At 35.6% G+C, this 13,985-nt stretch overlaps 2 protein-coding genes across 2 annotated transcripts; both read right to left on the minus strand.

The window, feature by feature from the left end:
• Positions 1-1,178: 1,178 nt before the first annotated feature.
• Positions 1,179-9,068, minus strand: LOC110698690 (periodic tryptophan protein 2-like). Its single transcript, XM_021876193.1, has 7 exons — positions 7,629-9,068; positions 7,131-7,382; positions 6,932-7,024; positions 3,450-3,821; positions 2,238-2,582; positions 1,677-1,904; positions 1,179-1,575 (listed from the first exon to the last, which is right to left on the minus strand). Exons 1-7 carry the CDS (start codon positions 8,877-8,879, stop codon positions 1,405-1,407), a joined length of 2,712 nt encoding a protein of 903 aa, XP_021731885.1. The 5' UTR covers positions 8,880-9,068; the 3' UTR covers positions 1,179-1,404.
• A 725-nt stretch (positions 9,069-9,793) lies between these two features.
• LOC110698691 (acyl-protein thioesterase 2-like) lies at positions 9,794-13,308 on the minus strand. Its single transcript, XM_021876194.1, has 9 exons — positions 12,976-13,308; positions 12,666-12,780; positions 11,864-11,900; positions 11,674-11,743; positions 11,434-11,538; positions 11,081-11,231; positions 10,880-10,962; positions 10,464-10,557; positions 9,794-10,338 (listed from the first exon to the last, which is right to left on the minus strand). The coding sequence occupies exons 1-9, from the start codon at positions 13,004-13,006 to the stop codon at positions 10,254-10,256; spliced, it is 771 nt and encodes a 256-aa protein (XP_021731886.1). The 5' UTR covers positions 13,007-13,308; the 3' UTR covers positions 9,794-10,253.
• Between the last annotated feature and the right edge of the window lie 677 nt (positions 13,309-13,985).

Genomic DNA, 13,985 nt, shown 5'->3' on the forward strand with positions numbered 1-13,985 from the left:
TATTTTTGCAATGAGTCTATTTAAATACTTTAAATGGGGGAGGATTGTAGATTAATTTAGAGTATTGGAGACTAATGTTTACTTATCTTAATTAGCTAGGTTAAGGTGTGCTAATTAAGGAAGTAAAATATTAAAGCATAAACAAAGGATATGATACGTGGTCTTATCTTGCTCGATCGGCACGATACACATGAATTATGAAGCGTTGCCTTATCTTTTTCGATCGACACCATGCAATAAGTGTCAATTCATTTTGACGGTTAATTACTTTGTTTGGTGAAAGTGCCTTATATATATACCAATGATATAAGATGATTGGGTACGTGAGAAATTATTCTTTCTTATTCTCTTCATTGTGCTACTTGCATGATTATTAGTTTTTACAAAGATTTGTTACCACAAAATTACAAAAACACTTGCTTACATCGTGATTGCTTTTATATTACTTGTAATTGCAATTGTCTTCGTTATATCTCCTAAGTGATTTCGTGATACCCGGTTATAGTTTAAAGTCGAAATATTACTTTTGGGAAAGTGATTCGTTCACACGTCAAAGGTTTTCAATTGTTGTTAATTTCCATCATCTTTGTGACCCTTGTTTTAGTAAAATCTCCAACATTATGAAGGTGAACGTTGGTGGTTTACAAGATGAGGCAATATTATTGGGAAGGAGCAAGAAAGAGATGAAAATGGAGGGGAATGACAATGAAGCATATCTGCAGATTATTTGTTGAAAAAGACCAAACCCAAAAAAATAGTACATTAAAAATTATAAAATATTCATAAAAGTTGTTTGTATTTACCTATTTGCCATCTTGAGATACAAGTCTTGTATCTCATATTGAGATGCTGGGGCTTCCTCGTATTTGATTGAGATGTGGTAAGATTAAATCAAACTTAAAAAAACATTTAACCTGTTTTGGCTCAACCAAAACTCAAAAAATTTAGGTCATGAACAAGCATTGTTCGACCCAAATCCAAATAGTATGTACTATAAAATGACTAGTGAATGAAGGCTAATTGCTGTAAGTTAGAACCTAGATACCAATTCTATCTTAAATTGATTTACAATAAAATAATACAACTGCTCGGATTTTCTTTAAAAATAAATAAATAATTAAAATAACAAAAACATTTGAGAAAGAATTAAATTTGTATCGATCTCTAACACAATTTGATCAAGTCGCGACTCAGAAATTTTGTATTGATACCATCACTATATGAAAACCATTGTTCTGTTATCAAAATCGTGAGCTTGTGGGAAAACTTGGATTTTTTTTCTTTGAACTAAACTAGAAAATATTAGTACAAAAGTAATACAATTGCAACAAAAGAAATTATCATGAATAGTGAGCTGTGTACAAGGCCTACATTTGGGTGGTGTTACCATTGGTCCTGTCCACATCATTTCTTCACGGCTGTTGAACACAAATATCTTAGTGAATATTCATTTGAGGAGCACATCTCTGCCAAATCTTGATGGGAACTAGTAATTGCTTTCTGCAATGATTTCAGGGCCGGAAGCAAGTTTCTGGAATTTTGTTGGATAGATTGACCGTGAACTTTGCAGATTTCCTGTCAGACAGAATGTAGAAATTAGGGCCAGCAGAACTGCAGAAAAGATCGAATCACAGATAACAGATTGCAGCTCAATCAGTCAAGACATAGATACAAACCTGACACCATCTAAGAATGAACTCCAAATAAGGGCAACCCTCCAAAAGTTCTGTCAACGCCTCTATTAATCTTTGCAAGTATCTGAAAGGGATTGATGAAGCAACAGCTGGTATGTCAGCAGGATTGACAGAAAGAATACATTTTTTCATGAGCGAGTCTTCATTCAATCTAAGACTGAGGATTAGAGCTCTGCTATGTTGATCTTCATTGAGTGCTGCATCAACTGCCTGAAAAGAGTGGAAAGGCATTTGTCTTAGGATAGATATAACAGCACCAATGGAATTTTTCCTCTCATCAGAAAAAAAACTAAGAAAAAATGAGTAGCAATACTAACACATGGAAATTATAGATACTAAACAAAAGTAAACAAATGGAGTGACATACACAATAATCAACCATAGCAAAGTCCACTCCACACATTTTCTGTCCTCCAAAACAATGCAATATAGCTACCGAGAATGGGGAAGGGAACGTGAATTATTATCATTCCTCAGTGAAAGCAAAAGACAAAATGCAGAAGAGGCGCAATGTTGGAAAATGAAAGAAATACAGGTGTGTACCTCAGGAGTAACATCTATGTCAAGGTCAGTAGGATCAAAAATAAAGGATTCATCTACTGAATAAACCAGAACTCCCTCTGTTGTAGCCGCCACAAAGCTGCGTCCAGTAGGTGCAATTCTGAGGCACTTTGTTCGAATAACAGGCCTCCCACGGTTAGGCATAGATCCTGGCAAATCCAAACCAAGTTTTCCTCGTGTTTGTTTGTCAATGCCTTCCTCTGTGTCACTATTATCATCATCAATCAATTCCAGAGGACCAGCTTCTGTCATCTTTTTAGAGTTTAAGACGTCCAGGACCCCATCAAGTGAAAGGTTGTGAGTTATTTGAAATCTACGTAACAATACCTGAGCCACAGAAGAAATCCAAGAATAAGCATAACCAGTTATACTAGATATAGGAAGTGTGTAGCATAACCCATAGACAAAAAAATAAATTTTAATCCAAGGAAAACGATTGGGAAGAAACTAGAACATTCATGACTAAAATATCAAAAGAAAAGAACTCAGAACTTCAGACTCCGCATCCAGGAATAAGACACAACTGAATTATTGCCATATAGGAAATATTTCACCCCTAAAGTTGAGTAAATTGTAGTTATATATAGCTCCTTATGTCAAGCATTTGAACTTTGAAAGCAAAAAATTAAAACATCAATAAACACATATTTATCCAATTTTTTCTTGATCATAGAAACCTATGAATCTATGTTTGCATTTCAACCACCACCATGCAACAAAGGCAAGTTGAGAGATGCCTCCTTATTCCACATAATGACCAATAATGCTAAAAAGAACTTAAGACCACAGATCTATAAGCTAAAACCACAGCCAGAGAGAAATTTGGCTTTTGCCATTTGCTAAATAATCAAATCAAGTTAGAGTCTAAGAGAAATCACCATACAGCAGAACACTCCCACCCCTCATTTGTCTCGTCTTTCCTCTACTATTTTATACAATTTCATTACTTTGCTCTCTGTTCCATTTTGCCATGGCTGCAGGAGAGCTAATGTAGGTCTAACAAGCAATGTAGTTGGGGTACAAGAAACACATGCTACAAGGAGGAAATTTTTTTGCTGGGAAAAGGTTGCATATACACTTCACACGTTTATTTAGAAAGAAATTGGCAGCACAAAAAAGTAGAATATACAAGCACCAGATGAAGAAAACAAAAGCAGGGGAAGTTGAAGTGGGGAGAAGCAGCAGAAGACAAACCTGCTCAGCGATATCATACATGCAAATAAATTTGCTACTGCCACCAGCCAGTATGTAACTTCCATCAGCAGAATAGCTCAAGGTTGTAAAGTACTTTCCTGAGGTAGAGTTAGCTGCTGATCTGCGATCAGTCATCAACCGACCTCCAGCAATATCTCTACGACCCTCAATAGTATACATTAATGCACCGTCAAGAGGATCCCAGAAATTAATTAGGCCATCTAATGTGCTGCAAGCTAGTTGTTTCCCATCTGGACGGTAAACAACAGTAAGAACATCATGGACATGTTGAAATGTCTCGACAGAACCCTTCCCTTCAAAAACATCCCACAGCCGCACAGTTTTGTCCCATGAAGACGAAGCCAAAATTGCCTACAAGTAAAAGGTTGTGCAAAAAACATTAACATGGATAAGATGGTGCCAACATACACTCATTTAGGATAATCCCTTGTATATTTTTGTCTTACATTTTTCTTTGAAGATTTAACTTCCATCAATATGCTTAGTGGCTTACATGACATTAAACAAGCAAGACATGCCAATAACTAAAGAAAGGCATCAAGTGCAGCCAGCAGGTTTTACCCTGCTTAGGGGAAGAAAAAGCCTCACAGAGCCTCAAATATTATCTCACAAGAACTCCAGACACCAACCCCTTCCCCGCCCCAAAATTACTTACTTTATCACATAGAACAGCTTCTATGAGTTAATCATCTCCTCCCTCCATGGCTAACCATTTTATAGCTAAATCCTCCATCAAAAAATCTTTAAACTTCCAACCCACACTATCCTCAACCAAATTCAAACTTGAATTAAAAAAATCACAAGCTTAAGGACTTTTTACCCTCCCAGATCTGAGTGTAGGGATTTACTATTTAACTTTTTTTGGGACACAAAAAGAACATCCTTAGACTTAGCTGCCAAAGGTTAGATCGTTTTGAGAGGAGCGTTTTCATGCTTGGATCTTCAATGTATTGACCATAACCCTGTGCTAGTAATGCGGGAGACAAATGGTTGACAGACAATGTTTCAGACTTAGGTACTAATATTGGACACAAGTAAGTGTCAAAGTGTCCGACTCAGCTATTTTTTGAAAATTTGAATGATTTTGGCCCAAATGAAGTGTTGATGAGTACATACTCATGTTGAAATGTTAAAGAATCCAGCACAGATTTGAAATGAAGAGTACAAATAACATAGTTGAGCAGAAGTTTCCACCTAAAAGGCTATAACCTTTTCTCTTCAAAGCCTAACTTTCCAAAAACCATAATCCACTTCAAATTAGGTTGAATAATGTTCTGATTGGGTTTGAGCAAATACAATAGGTTTCAAGAGCCCCCAATGGCAGAACAATTTTCTGTTCTTCATTGCTGGGGATTATAATAGCAATAATTTAATGGTGGTAGAGAATTTGGGTTCTTCAATTTGTTCGTGTTGGTGAGATATTTGAGATTTCATAAGCAAGTAGGTGTTTAGGGAAAGATGAGAGAAAGAGAGTGGCTAATAAAGGCAAGAAAGAAGAGAAAGACTATGGGTGGTTCCAAACTTCCAATACATGAATCTCTAAGTTTTCAAATCAAAATTGTGTAAAGGCAATTTAGGTTCAAATACTCTCGTATACAAATCACTTTGACTATCTTTAAAAAAACACGAGAGTAATTGCATTTGGTTACCGTTAAATATCTATAATTCTACTTTAAAAAAATATATAATCCTTCCATCGCATATTACGAGTAGTTTTTACACTTATTATAGCACAAGGATTTAGCCTTTTATGTGATTAATTGTTAAGTTATCAATTACTCAAACTATTTCATTGATAAAGTAAATGTGAAAGGTGATAGGGGTACTAGGCTGATAAAAGCTAACCCGACCCAAAAACCCGACCCGACCTGAATCCGAACCGTAAATAGCGGGTTAGGGTTTAAGTTTTCGACCCAAAAACTTAAATGGGTCGACAGGAACCCAACACGGAAATTAAATGGGTTTGGTTAAGTTTGAAAATTTCAACCCGAAAACGACCCACATAACCCGAAAAATAAATCGGGTCATTATCAGGTCGGGTCAACCCGAATCCGACCTGATAACGCGAACACATTTAAGCTAAGTTAAAAAAAAAAAATCCCCGAAGCCAGCCCAAATTCGAAAAAAGCCTCCCTTATAAACTCAAAAACCCTAAAATCATATCTTTTTTCTCATTTCTCCCTGCCGTTATTTTGCCCTTCTCTCTCTCTCTTAAATTTTCTCTCTTCTCAATCCTTAAAATCCTCTCCATTGTTGTTTTGAACTTTGAAGCTACTCTAATCTCCATTGAAGCTTGTCGACTTACTCCACTTCCACATCGTCGGTCCAACTTCAATTCATCATCGATCTAACACCATTTTGTTTCGTAACTTCGAATTATTTATTTATCTAATTTTGTTTGAGTGTGGTTTATTTCTTTGTTACAGAAATAATTTCTCTAAAATTGTGTTTGGGAGTTAAATATAGTTTAGATTATTGGAATTTTACACACCTTATGCTGAATATATGTATATACTTCGTTTTATTTTGTGATTTAATTGGATGATGCATGAACAAGATTCGGATCAATCTTATGCTTCGTATGCTCACAAAGTCAGAAGCCCAGCACTTACACCTGTAGTTGAAAAATAAAAAACATACTTGTATTTTGTAATTTTGTATTTCTAATCCTACATTATGATTTATGAATTCCATTTAATTTGTGATTTTAGATACAGTACTTCGTAATGCGTTTGTAAATGTAAATCTATCTAAAGTAAACCAAAACTATCCTCTTATAATTTTTTTTTAATAAATAAAAAAAATTGGTTGAAATAATCAAGTCAAATCAAGTTGACCCGAACCCAAACAGATCAGGTTTGGGTCAAGCATTCTGACCCGAAAAACTAAACAGGTCAGGTTCGGGTTGATACTTTTTGACCCGAAACCGAATTGACCCGAACACGAAAGTGACCCGACCTGATGTGTTTGCCACCCCTAAAATTATTATTGAAAAAGTAGATATGATAGAAGATATCTTTTTTATATATATATTATTATTAAATGTGAGAGGGAGTTCCATAACTTTTAAGTAGTGGAAAGAGGGATGTATTAAAATAATAGTGGAAGATTTACTACAAATGAAATGTAAAAATTAATTTCAGACATATGAAAAAGGAAAGTGTAAAAACCAATCTAAAACAATGTGCACATTAATATGAATCTAATGACATCTCACTTTGTATTTTTTCTTCTTAACGATAGTGTACAAATAAGGCCAAAATTTAGTCATATATGTTCAACATATCCTTACTAATTGACTTTGTAGCCTTATAGGTGAGGACATAGAAGAAAATTGGTGAGATATATGGGGTCACCACAATGAAGTGTAAAGTCCTCCATTCCATTAAAAATAAAATTTGGCAAGTTGAGTAACAAATGCAACTACAAAAAGTGAGAGGAAAGAAGAAAAGAATTCATACATTTGATGGAGAAAACATTAATCCATGAACAGGCCCTTCATGACCACTTAAAACATCTAGCAAACGTCCTGTTTTCATTGACCAAACAAATATCTGAGCAGAAACAAAAAAAAAATACATTGTGTTAGACATGTTTCAAACAAATACCAGTATACCACCATGAGGAAAAAAACCTATTAATTAAGAAGTATATGCTTACCTCAAATGAATCTAATGTTCCAGCACATATAACTTCACCACTCTGATCAGCAGTCAAAGAAACAAACTGCTTTGAAGAAGGGGTAGTAAACGTCCTAAAGTTTCGATACCGGAAAAGGTCCCATGCACGAACCGTTCCATCCAAAGATGCACTTAAGAGGCTATGATTGTTAGCCATAAAGTGGAGTGCTGTGACTGCATTAGTATGCTCAGGAAATGTCACAAAACAAAAGCCAGAGGAAACATTCCAAACCTACAAAAAAGATTTACACTTAAGCATCTAGTCATAGAAACCTGCCAAATGAGCAAAGGCTGCTATCATAGAGCACAAATGCAATATACGATGCAAGACATATACATTCAAATTCAAAACCTTTTCAGAACATCCCAATTTAGAGATTTGGAGCTCAGAAAAATTGGATCACAAACGGAGGGAATAAGCAGCACTGCAGCAACATTTAAAAACAGACTGTGCCAAATATTCAATGTTGCCTCTCACCTTGATTTTGTTATCATCAGCTCCAGTAGCCAAGAGCTGTGAATCGGGTGAATAAGCAAGACAATTTACGTCAAAATAATGGCCTTGCTGCTTCAAAATATAACTCTCTGACTTCCATTCCCACACAAGCAGCTGCCCAAGCCTTGCACATCCAAAGGTTAACCAGTTGCCCAAGTCGTTAAAAACAGCAGTTGTGATCTTCTCTCGTGAAATTGACAACTGATGTATGCAAACAAAATCAGGCATTTGGTACCAACCGAAAACTCCACTTGAGTACCCCACAACTACCATATCAATCCCCTGGTGATAATCACATGCAGTCACTTTAGCCGGCGCTTGCATAAAGTAATCCTTCTTCAGCAACTCCCACTTCAGCTTATGCAGAAGAAACTCACTCCCTTCATCCCCAAAGTCCCCTTCTTTCTCATCAAACTCTTTCCTCTTCTTCACATCAACAACAGCAATGACACCATCACCGCCAATGCCACCTTCCTCATCCATCTTTTCAGGTGTCCCAGGAGAAGGCGGGTCAACCATTTCCTCATCCTTCTCTCCTTTTCCACCCAAACTACCATCAAAATCAGGGCAACCCCAACTAAACAACCCCCCATCACGCGAAACACTATAAACCCGCAAAATCTTACACGTCTTCTTATCAACCCCAAAAAACACACCCACAATTACATCTCTATGACCCAGAAACAAAAATGGCTTATTATTCTTAAATTCCTTCAATTTCCTCAAACAAAACAACCTAACAGTCAAATCCCTCGAACCCGCAATCAAATACCCCGAATCAGGGCTCCAATTCAAGCAACTAACCGTATCATCAAAATCAGCAAAAGTTCTAACTAATTCAAATGCAAAAAATTCCTTCCTAAAACCAGGTGAACGCCAAATTTGAATCAATTTACCAACAGCAACAGCAATAAACTGCCCATTTGGGCTAAATTGAAGAGCAGAAACTTTACCCTTGAAAGTGATTCTATGAAGAACAATCCGACGGTGGATATTGATGAACTGAGCCTTGCTATTCTCATCAACGGCCAAGATGAAGTTCCCGTCTGGGGATACCGCGATACGAATGATGTTTGCAGAAAATTGACAAGGTAATGTTATTGTATTCGATTTGACGAGGTCGGTGACGGAAATCCGATTACCAACCGATGAAATTAGCTGATTATTGCCGGAAACGACGACGTTTCCTCCCCTGTAAGGAGCTCCTAGAAGATTCTGGAACCTGTAATTCATGGTTGATTAGGGTTTTAGGGGGTGAAAGAGTGAGTGAGAGAGAGAATGAGTGTTGTGTTAACCCCTACAAAATTTGGGGGTGAGAGAAATACAACAATGGAGGTTGCTAAACCCTAAAAATTTTGAGAGGGTTTTAGTTGGTTTGTTTGTTTGAATGGAGGGGGTTGGCAGTTCTTGCATTGTTGCATATAGGGGTAATTTGGACATTTTTAATTAGGGTAATTTTGGAAAATAAAAGTAGTTGGATATTGGATTGGATGAAGTGGATCGATTGATTCAACCTTATTTTTTCGAGTGATGATTAAAGTACGTTGTATGACAGAGATTTCCGTATCAAAGATGTTTTTAAAGAGTATTTGAAATTTTTTTCTAATGAAACTAAGAATGATAATTTTGGTATAAAAACGCTTTAAGCTTTTATTTGTTGGTAAAGAGTTTCACTTAGTAACAAGTAAAAGAAGGTGAAAAAAGTTTGAGAAAATGATACCTATTCAATATTGTGACTTTCTATTAAGTTCTCCCTTCAATTGTTCCTTACTCAACCATGTTTCCAATTCCACCTAAGTAATCTAACTCATCATATTATATGAACCTCATCATCAGATAATTGCAAAAGAGATTCTTTAATATGTTTCATACCTAAGTTTAATCTCATACTTGTATTTTTTATGGTTTGACACGTCAATATTAAAAAGAGGTGAGACACAAGATGAGACGTATGATTCTCAAAATTAAAAATCGTGAATACCATTTATAACTTCATTTTTATTTTTCTAATATACTTCGTATTCTTTAAGAAACAAATTTACATCTTACGGTTGTTGGCTTTTGCATGACAAAAGCTCCAAAATTTTAAGTAGAAGAAACTATAACATGTGTTTCATAATGCATGTAAAGTCAAATGTTACAAGTAATTTGAGGAAATGGAGTATGTAAAATTACTTTATATCTTTGTAGCTATGGTACAAGAGAATACTCTGTAATATGCATACATGAAGAGAAGCCGCAATACACTAGAATTCGCTTTTAATAAAGTAAATATAAATATTCTAATAATCATATAGTAGAACAACCAATCTCATTAGCTACAAGCCTAGAAACCAATCCCCCAAAAAAAAAACTTACGTAAAAAACCAAATGAAATTTCAAAAAAAATTACATAATCTTATTGGATAACAGGCTTATAGCCGAAAACGTATCATAGAATATCTGCAAACCAAACTATACTGTATGCCCTCAACTGCCTCAAGCTATATTCTTCAATCAACCATCCCACTGTTTTTTGTTTACAGGTCAGAACAGAACTCAGAAGTCCTTCCTCATGAATGTTATGAAGCATGTACTGAACAAAGTTTCGAAGTTATGGTAGAGTCTTCAGCGGAAGGATTCGAGCCCCAACCTCGATACCAAGAAGTTGCATACTTCATCCATCTCCATAGGTATAGTATAATGACCAAGCCTGCATTATGACCAAACATTATTCCTCTTCAATTGAAAAGATTAACAAGGCAAAAACCAGTAAAACAGATGGACTGCAGGTGATTAGTAGTTGTTTTTGCAAAAGAAATGGAGGCTTGTACATACCCATCAAAGGTTTTAAATGTGAGATTTCGAAATCCAGCTGAAGTCAAGGCTTGAGCAGACTTCTCACCGAATCTGTATGCAACTACTTCATCAGCTGCAAGAGCAAAATGGTGATGTTAGCAATGGTATGTAACTGTCAGCAATGTTAATAGTGCTTTATGCATCATTCGCTATGACTGACCAAAATACGATTGAAGGATGAGGCAAATCGATGTTCATTAAACACGTTTCACCTCAAAGAAAATGCAACATCAAAACAAGAATTATCATACTTGTCATGTGAAGTTTAGAATGATAAGGGCCAAGTGTATAGCCGAGTTATTAACATACTGTTTATATTATCAAACAGAGTAAAATGGCGCGACTGCTTGTCTCTGAACTGAAGTATGAAGGAGAAAAGGTACAGAAGGACTTACATTTTCCATGACAGAGGAAAATTGGCAAGTACGCGGCCCTCCTTGCAGCATCATTTGAACCTCCCATTTTGTTCCTCAAACTCCTGGAACAATGAACATCAATTGAGAAACAAAAACTTGTTTTTGATCAGAACAATGAAAACACATTAGTTGCATGCTCTATATATGGGTAAATAGAGTATCAGGAAATCTTTAGTATACCTTGCACCTGGAAGCCAACCACTAAGTCCAACTATTGCCCTCAAATTGATTGGATAGAAGTTTCCATTCGCGTAATTCCCCACAGCGAAGCAGGATGCTGAGTAGAGACCAACAGCAGCACCCATACTAAATCCTCCAATACCAAGTTTAACTGTTTAGAAAAAGCAAGAAATCATCAGACCATCATTTTAACAGCAGGTGTAAAATGAAACTCACAAACATTTGTATTGTATTCTGGTTGGATTACACTAGTAAATAAAAAAAAATTAAGCTGTTATAAACTTATTGTTGTCGTAAAGTTTTATCATATTATTGCTACATATATTCTAGCTGTGCAAAGTTCAGACTGTTACCATCAGCAGGCTCTGTTGACAGTAGATTTGCAATATGTGACGCCGAGGCATCCAATCCCTCAAGATCGTCTTGGCTATCCTCTGAAATCTCCGTTACATCAAACCCTATTATACAGAGAAGGAACTTAGACAAGGTTTCCTCACAAAAGAAAAAATACTAGAAAAACAAAAGCAAATTATAAGTAATATAGGCAAATCATAAAATGAAATTTTTTCAGGAAATAAAGAAAGCTGGCTTACATGCTGTGCATGTAAATCCACCAAGTAATGCCACAGGGCGAGTTGGAGCTGTTGGGCATATAAATTTAACCTGCATCACAATGCATATTTGTATCAGTAAAGCTTTTTACAACACCCCAAAACATTCAACTCTCAGAAATAATAGCAGAAGATATGAAACCGTGTTTTGATATAAAGCGAAAATGCTTACATTTGGAAGAGGAAGAGATTCCAAGAGCTGACAAGCACTGCAAGAAAACCAATTGCACAAGAATAAGAAGGTATTGCAGAAAGAATGTTAAAACTTTTTTCCATAATTTCACGTCAATAGATCATACAAGATACTACTAACATGTATTGTAAAATGTATCGATTAACAATCATCAAAAGATAATTAAAGACATGAAAAAAAGACTCGAACCTTCAAAGACAGAAAAAGGGAAAAAGAAAAAAGGAATACAGCTGTAGCTCTAGATGAAGGTGGACTAATTTGGAATGATCTACTAGACGCTGATATTAGCAAGTATGCTTTAGGCATGAATTATGAATATAAGTTCGATACCAAAAACGTTTTTCATTACCTCTCTCACTCAATGATATAAGAGAATCAGCGTAAAGCAGTCCACTTTGCAAGCAATATGTAATAAAAGGATTCCAAAGTTGTCAAGGACTCAAAAGAGGCATTAAAAGGAACAAATAAAAATCGAACAACAACCATGGAAAACAGATTGCAGGAGAAAGCAAAACTTAAATTAGCAACAATTAAGACTTAACTTATGATAGCAGTAAGAGCAATGAGGAAAACAGGACTTAGGCTCGAATTATAATGATTCGAACTCTAAGCTTGATATTGTGTATTTGAGCAATGTCATGATTCATGATTCATGAGTTATATCCTAATAATCTTTTTTCAAACAACGCGCCACAATTAGTGATTTAGTGATTTCCAACATCGTTTCTAGTGATTACAACAAATGAACATACACAAGAGATAAACAAGAGAGAATGAGGACCTTGCTCCATTATCACCAAGTCCATGTAGCCAAACAATTGTAGCAAGATGCCTCCCTCTAGGCCTAACTACATGTGTCCTCCCAAACTCGAAAGTTCTCCTTGCGCCTCTAGCACCTAACAATATATATAATCCATGGTAATGAGCTCAAAAGTTCCAGGAAACTTCAAAACATATTATCCCAATAAATTCAATAATAACACCCCCAATAACCCAAATGCCTTTAACAAGGCTTCCACAGATAGCGGAGCTAACAGGTCAGATGTACACAATCTTATCAATACACATTTGAGCACGAAAAATGAACTCACCAGACCCAGTTGAGTAATTTGAGTAGCTCATATTGAAGTTGCAACAAAGTGTACTAGTAAAACACCCTATGTGTAATAGAAGTGAAGGAAAATACAATGAAAAAAAACCCAAGTATGATGGCCTATTTATATCAAAAAAAAGTGGGAGAATATATGAATATACAATAAATCAATGAAAAATAGTATAGTTGTGTGTAAACTTGTAAACTAGCTGAACTTTGTGCCTATAAAAAGGAGAGGTATAGATGAAAAGATAATGACAAAAGCTGGAAATCTTTTTTGGAAAGAGAATCAAAAACCATACCCATTCCATAGAGCACATTATTCATTAATTAATGTCTCTGCTAATTCAGAGGACTGCTGTTTTTTTTGGTTTTTTTTTTTTTTTTTTTTCTGAGGTGTTGGACTGCAGTTTCTTGCAGTTGGGTGAGAATCTAATACTTCTGGGCACTGTTCATTAAAAAAAAAAAATTGAGCCAACAGTGTAATTAAACTTCGGCAAATACTTGTATACAACGAGTTACATGTATACAGGTGTCGTTGGTTGCATAGTACGAAGTATACTTCTAGTCACCTAAATCACGTAAAAGTCATCGTTACAAGAGACTTATCATAGGGGACTTGAAAATTTATCAACTCAAAATTAATCATATTTATGGCAAAGGGGCTCATAAATCAAACAAGAGAGCTTTTGGATTCACCTTTTGACTCTAAGCAATTAAGTTGCTCATCCAAGAGGTCCGTAGAGTTGGACACGACCAAGCCATGCAAGCCAACATGTTATGTCAGCAAGCTTCGCTCAAACAAATTGTATCTAGAATGGGCTAAGAAAAAGTTGTAACATGTTAGGCTCGCACTAAATGTTTAAATATATAGATAATTCATGCACGACTCAACCCACTTGACATATTGTGTCAAGTTGTGTCAATGGATCCTCTTTACATTATTTGCCATTCTATAATAGTTAAACATAATAATAAAAAAATAAAAAGTAAAAAATAAAAAAATTA

Source organism: Chenopodium quinoa, unplaced genomic scaffold (genome assembly GCF_001683475.1).
Source record: "Chenopodium quinoa cultivar QQ74 unplaced genomic scaffold, ASM168347v1, whole genome shotgun sequence".
Lineage (NCBI taxonomy): Eukaryota > Viridiplantae > Streptophyta > Magnoliopsida > Caryophyllales > Amaranthaceae > Chenopodium > Chenopodium quinoa.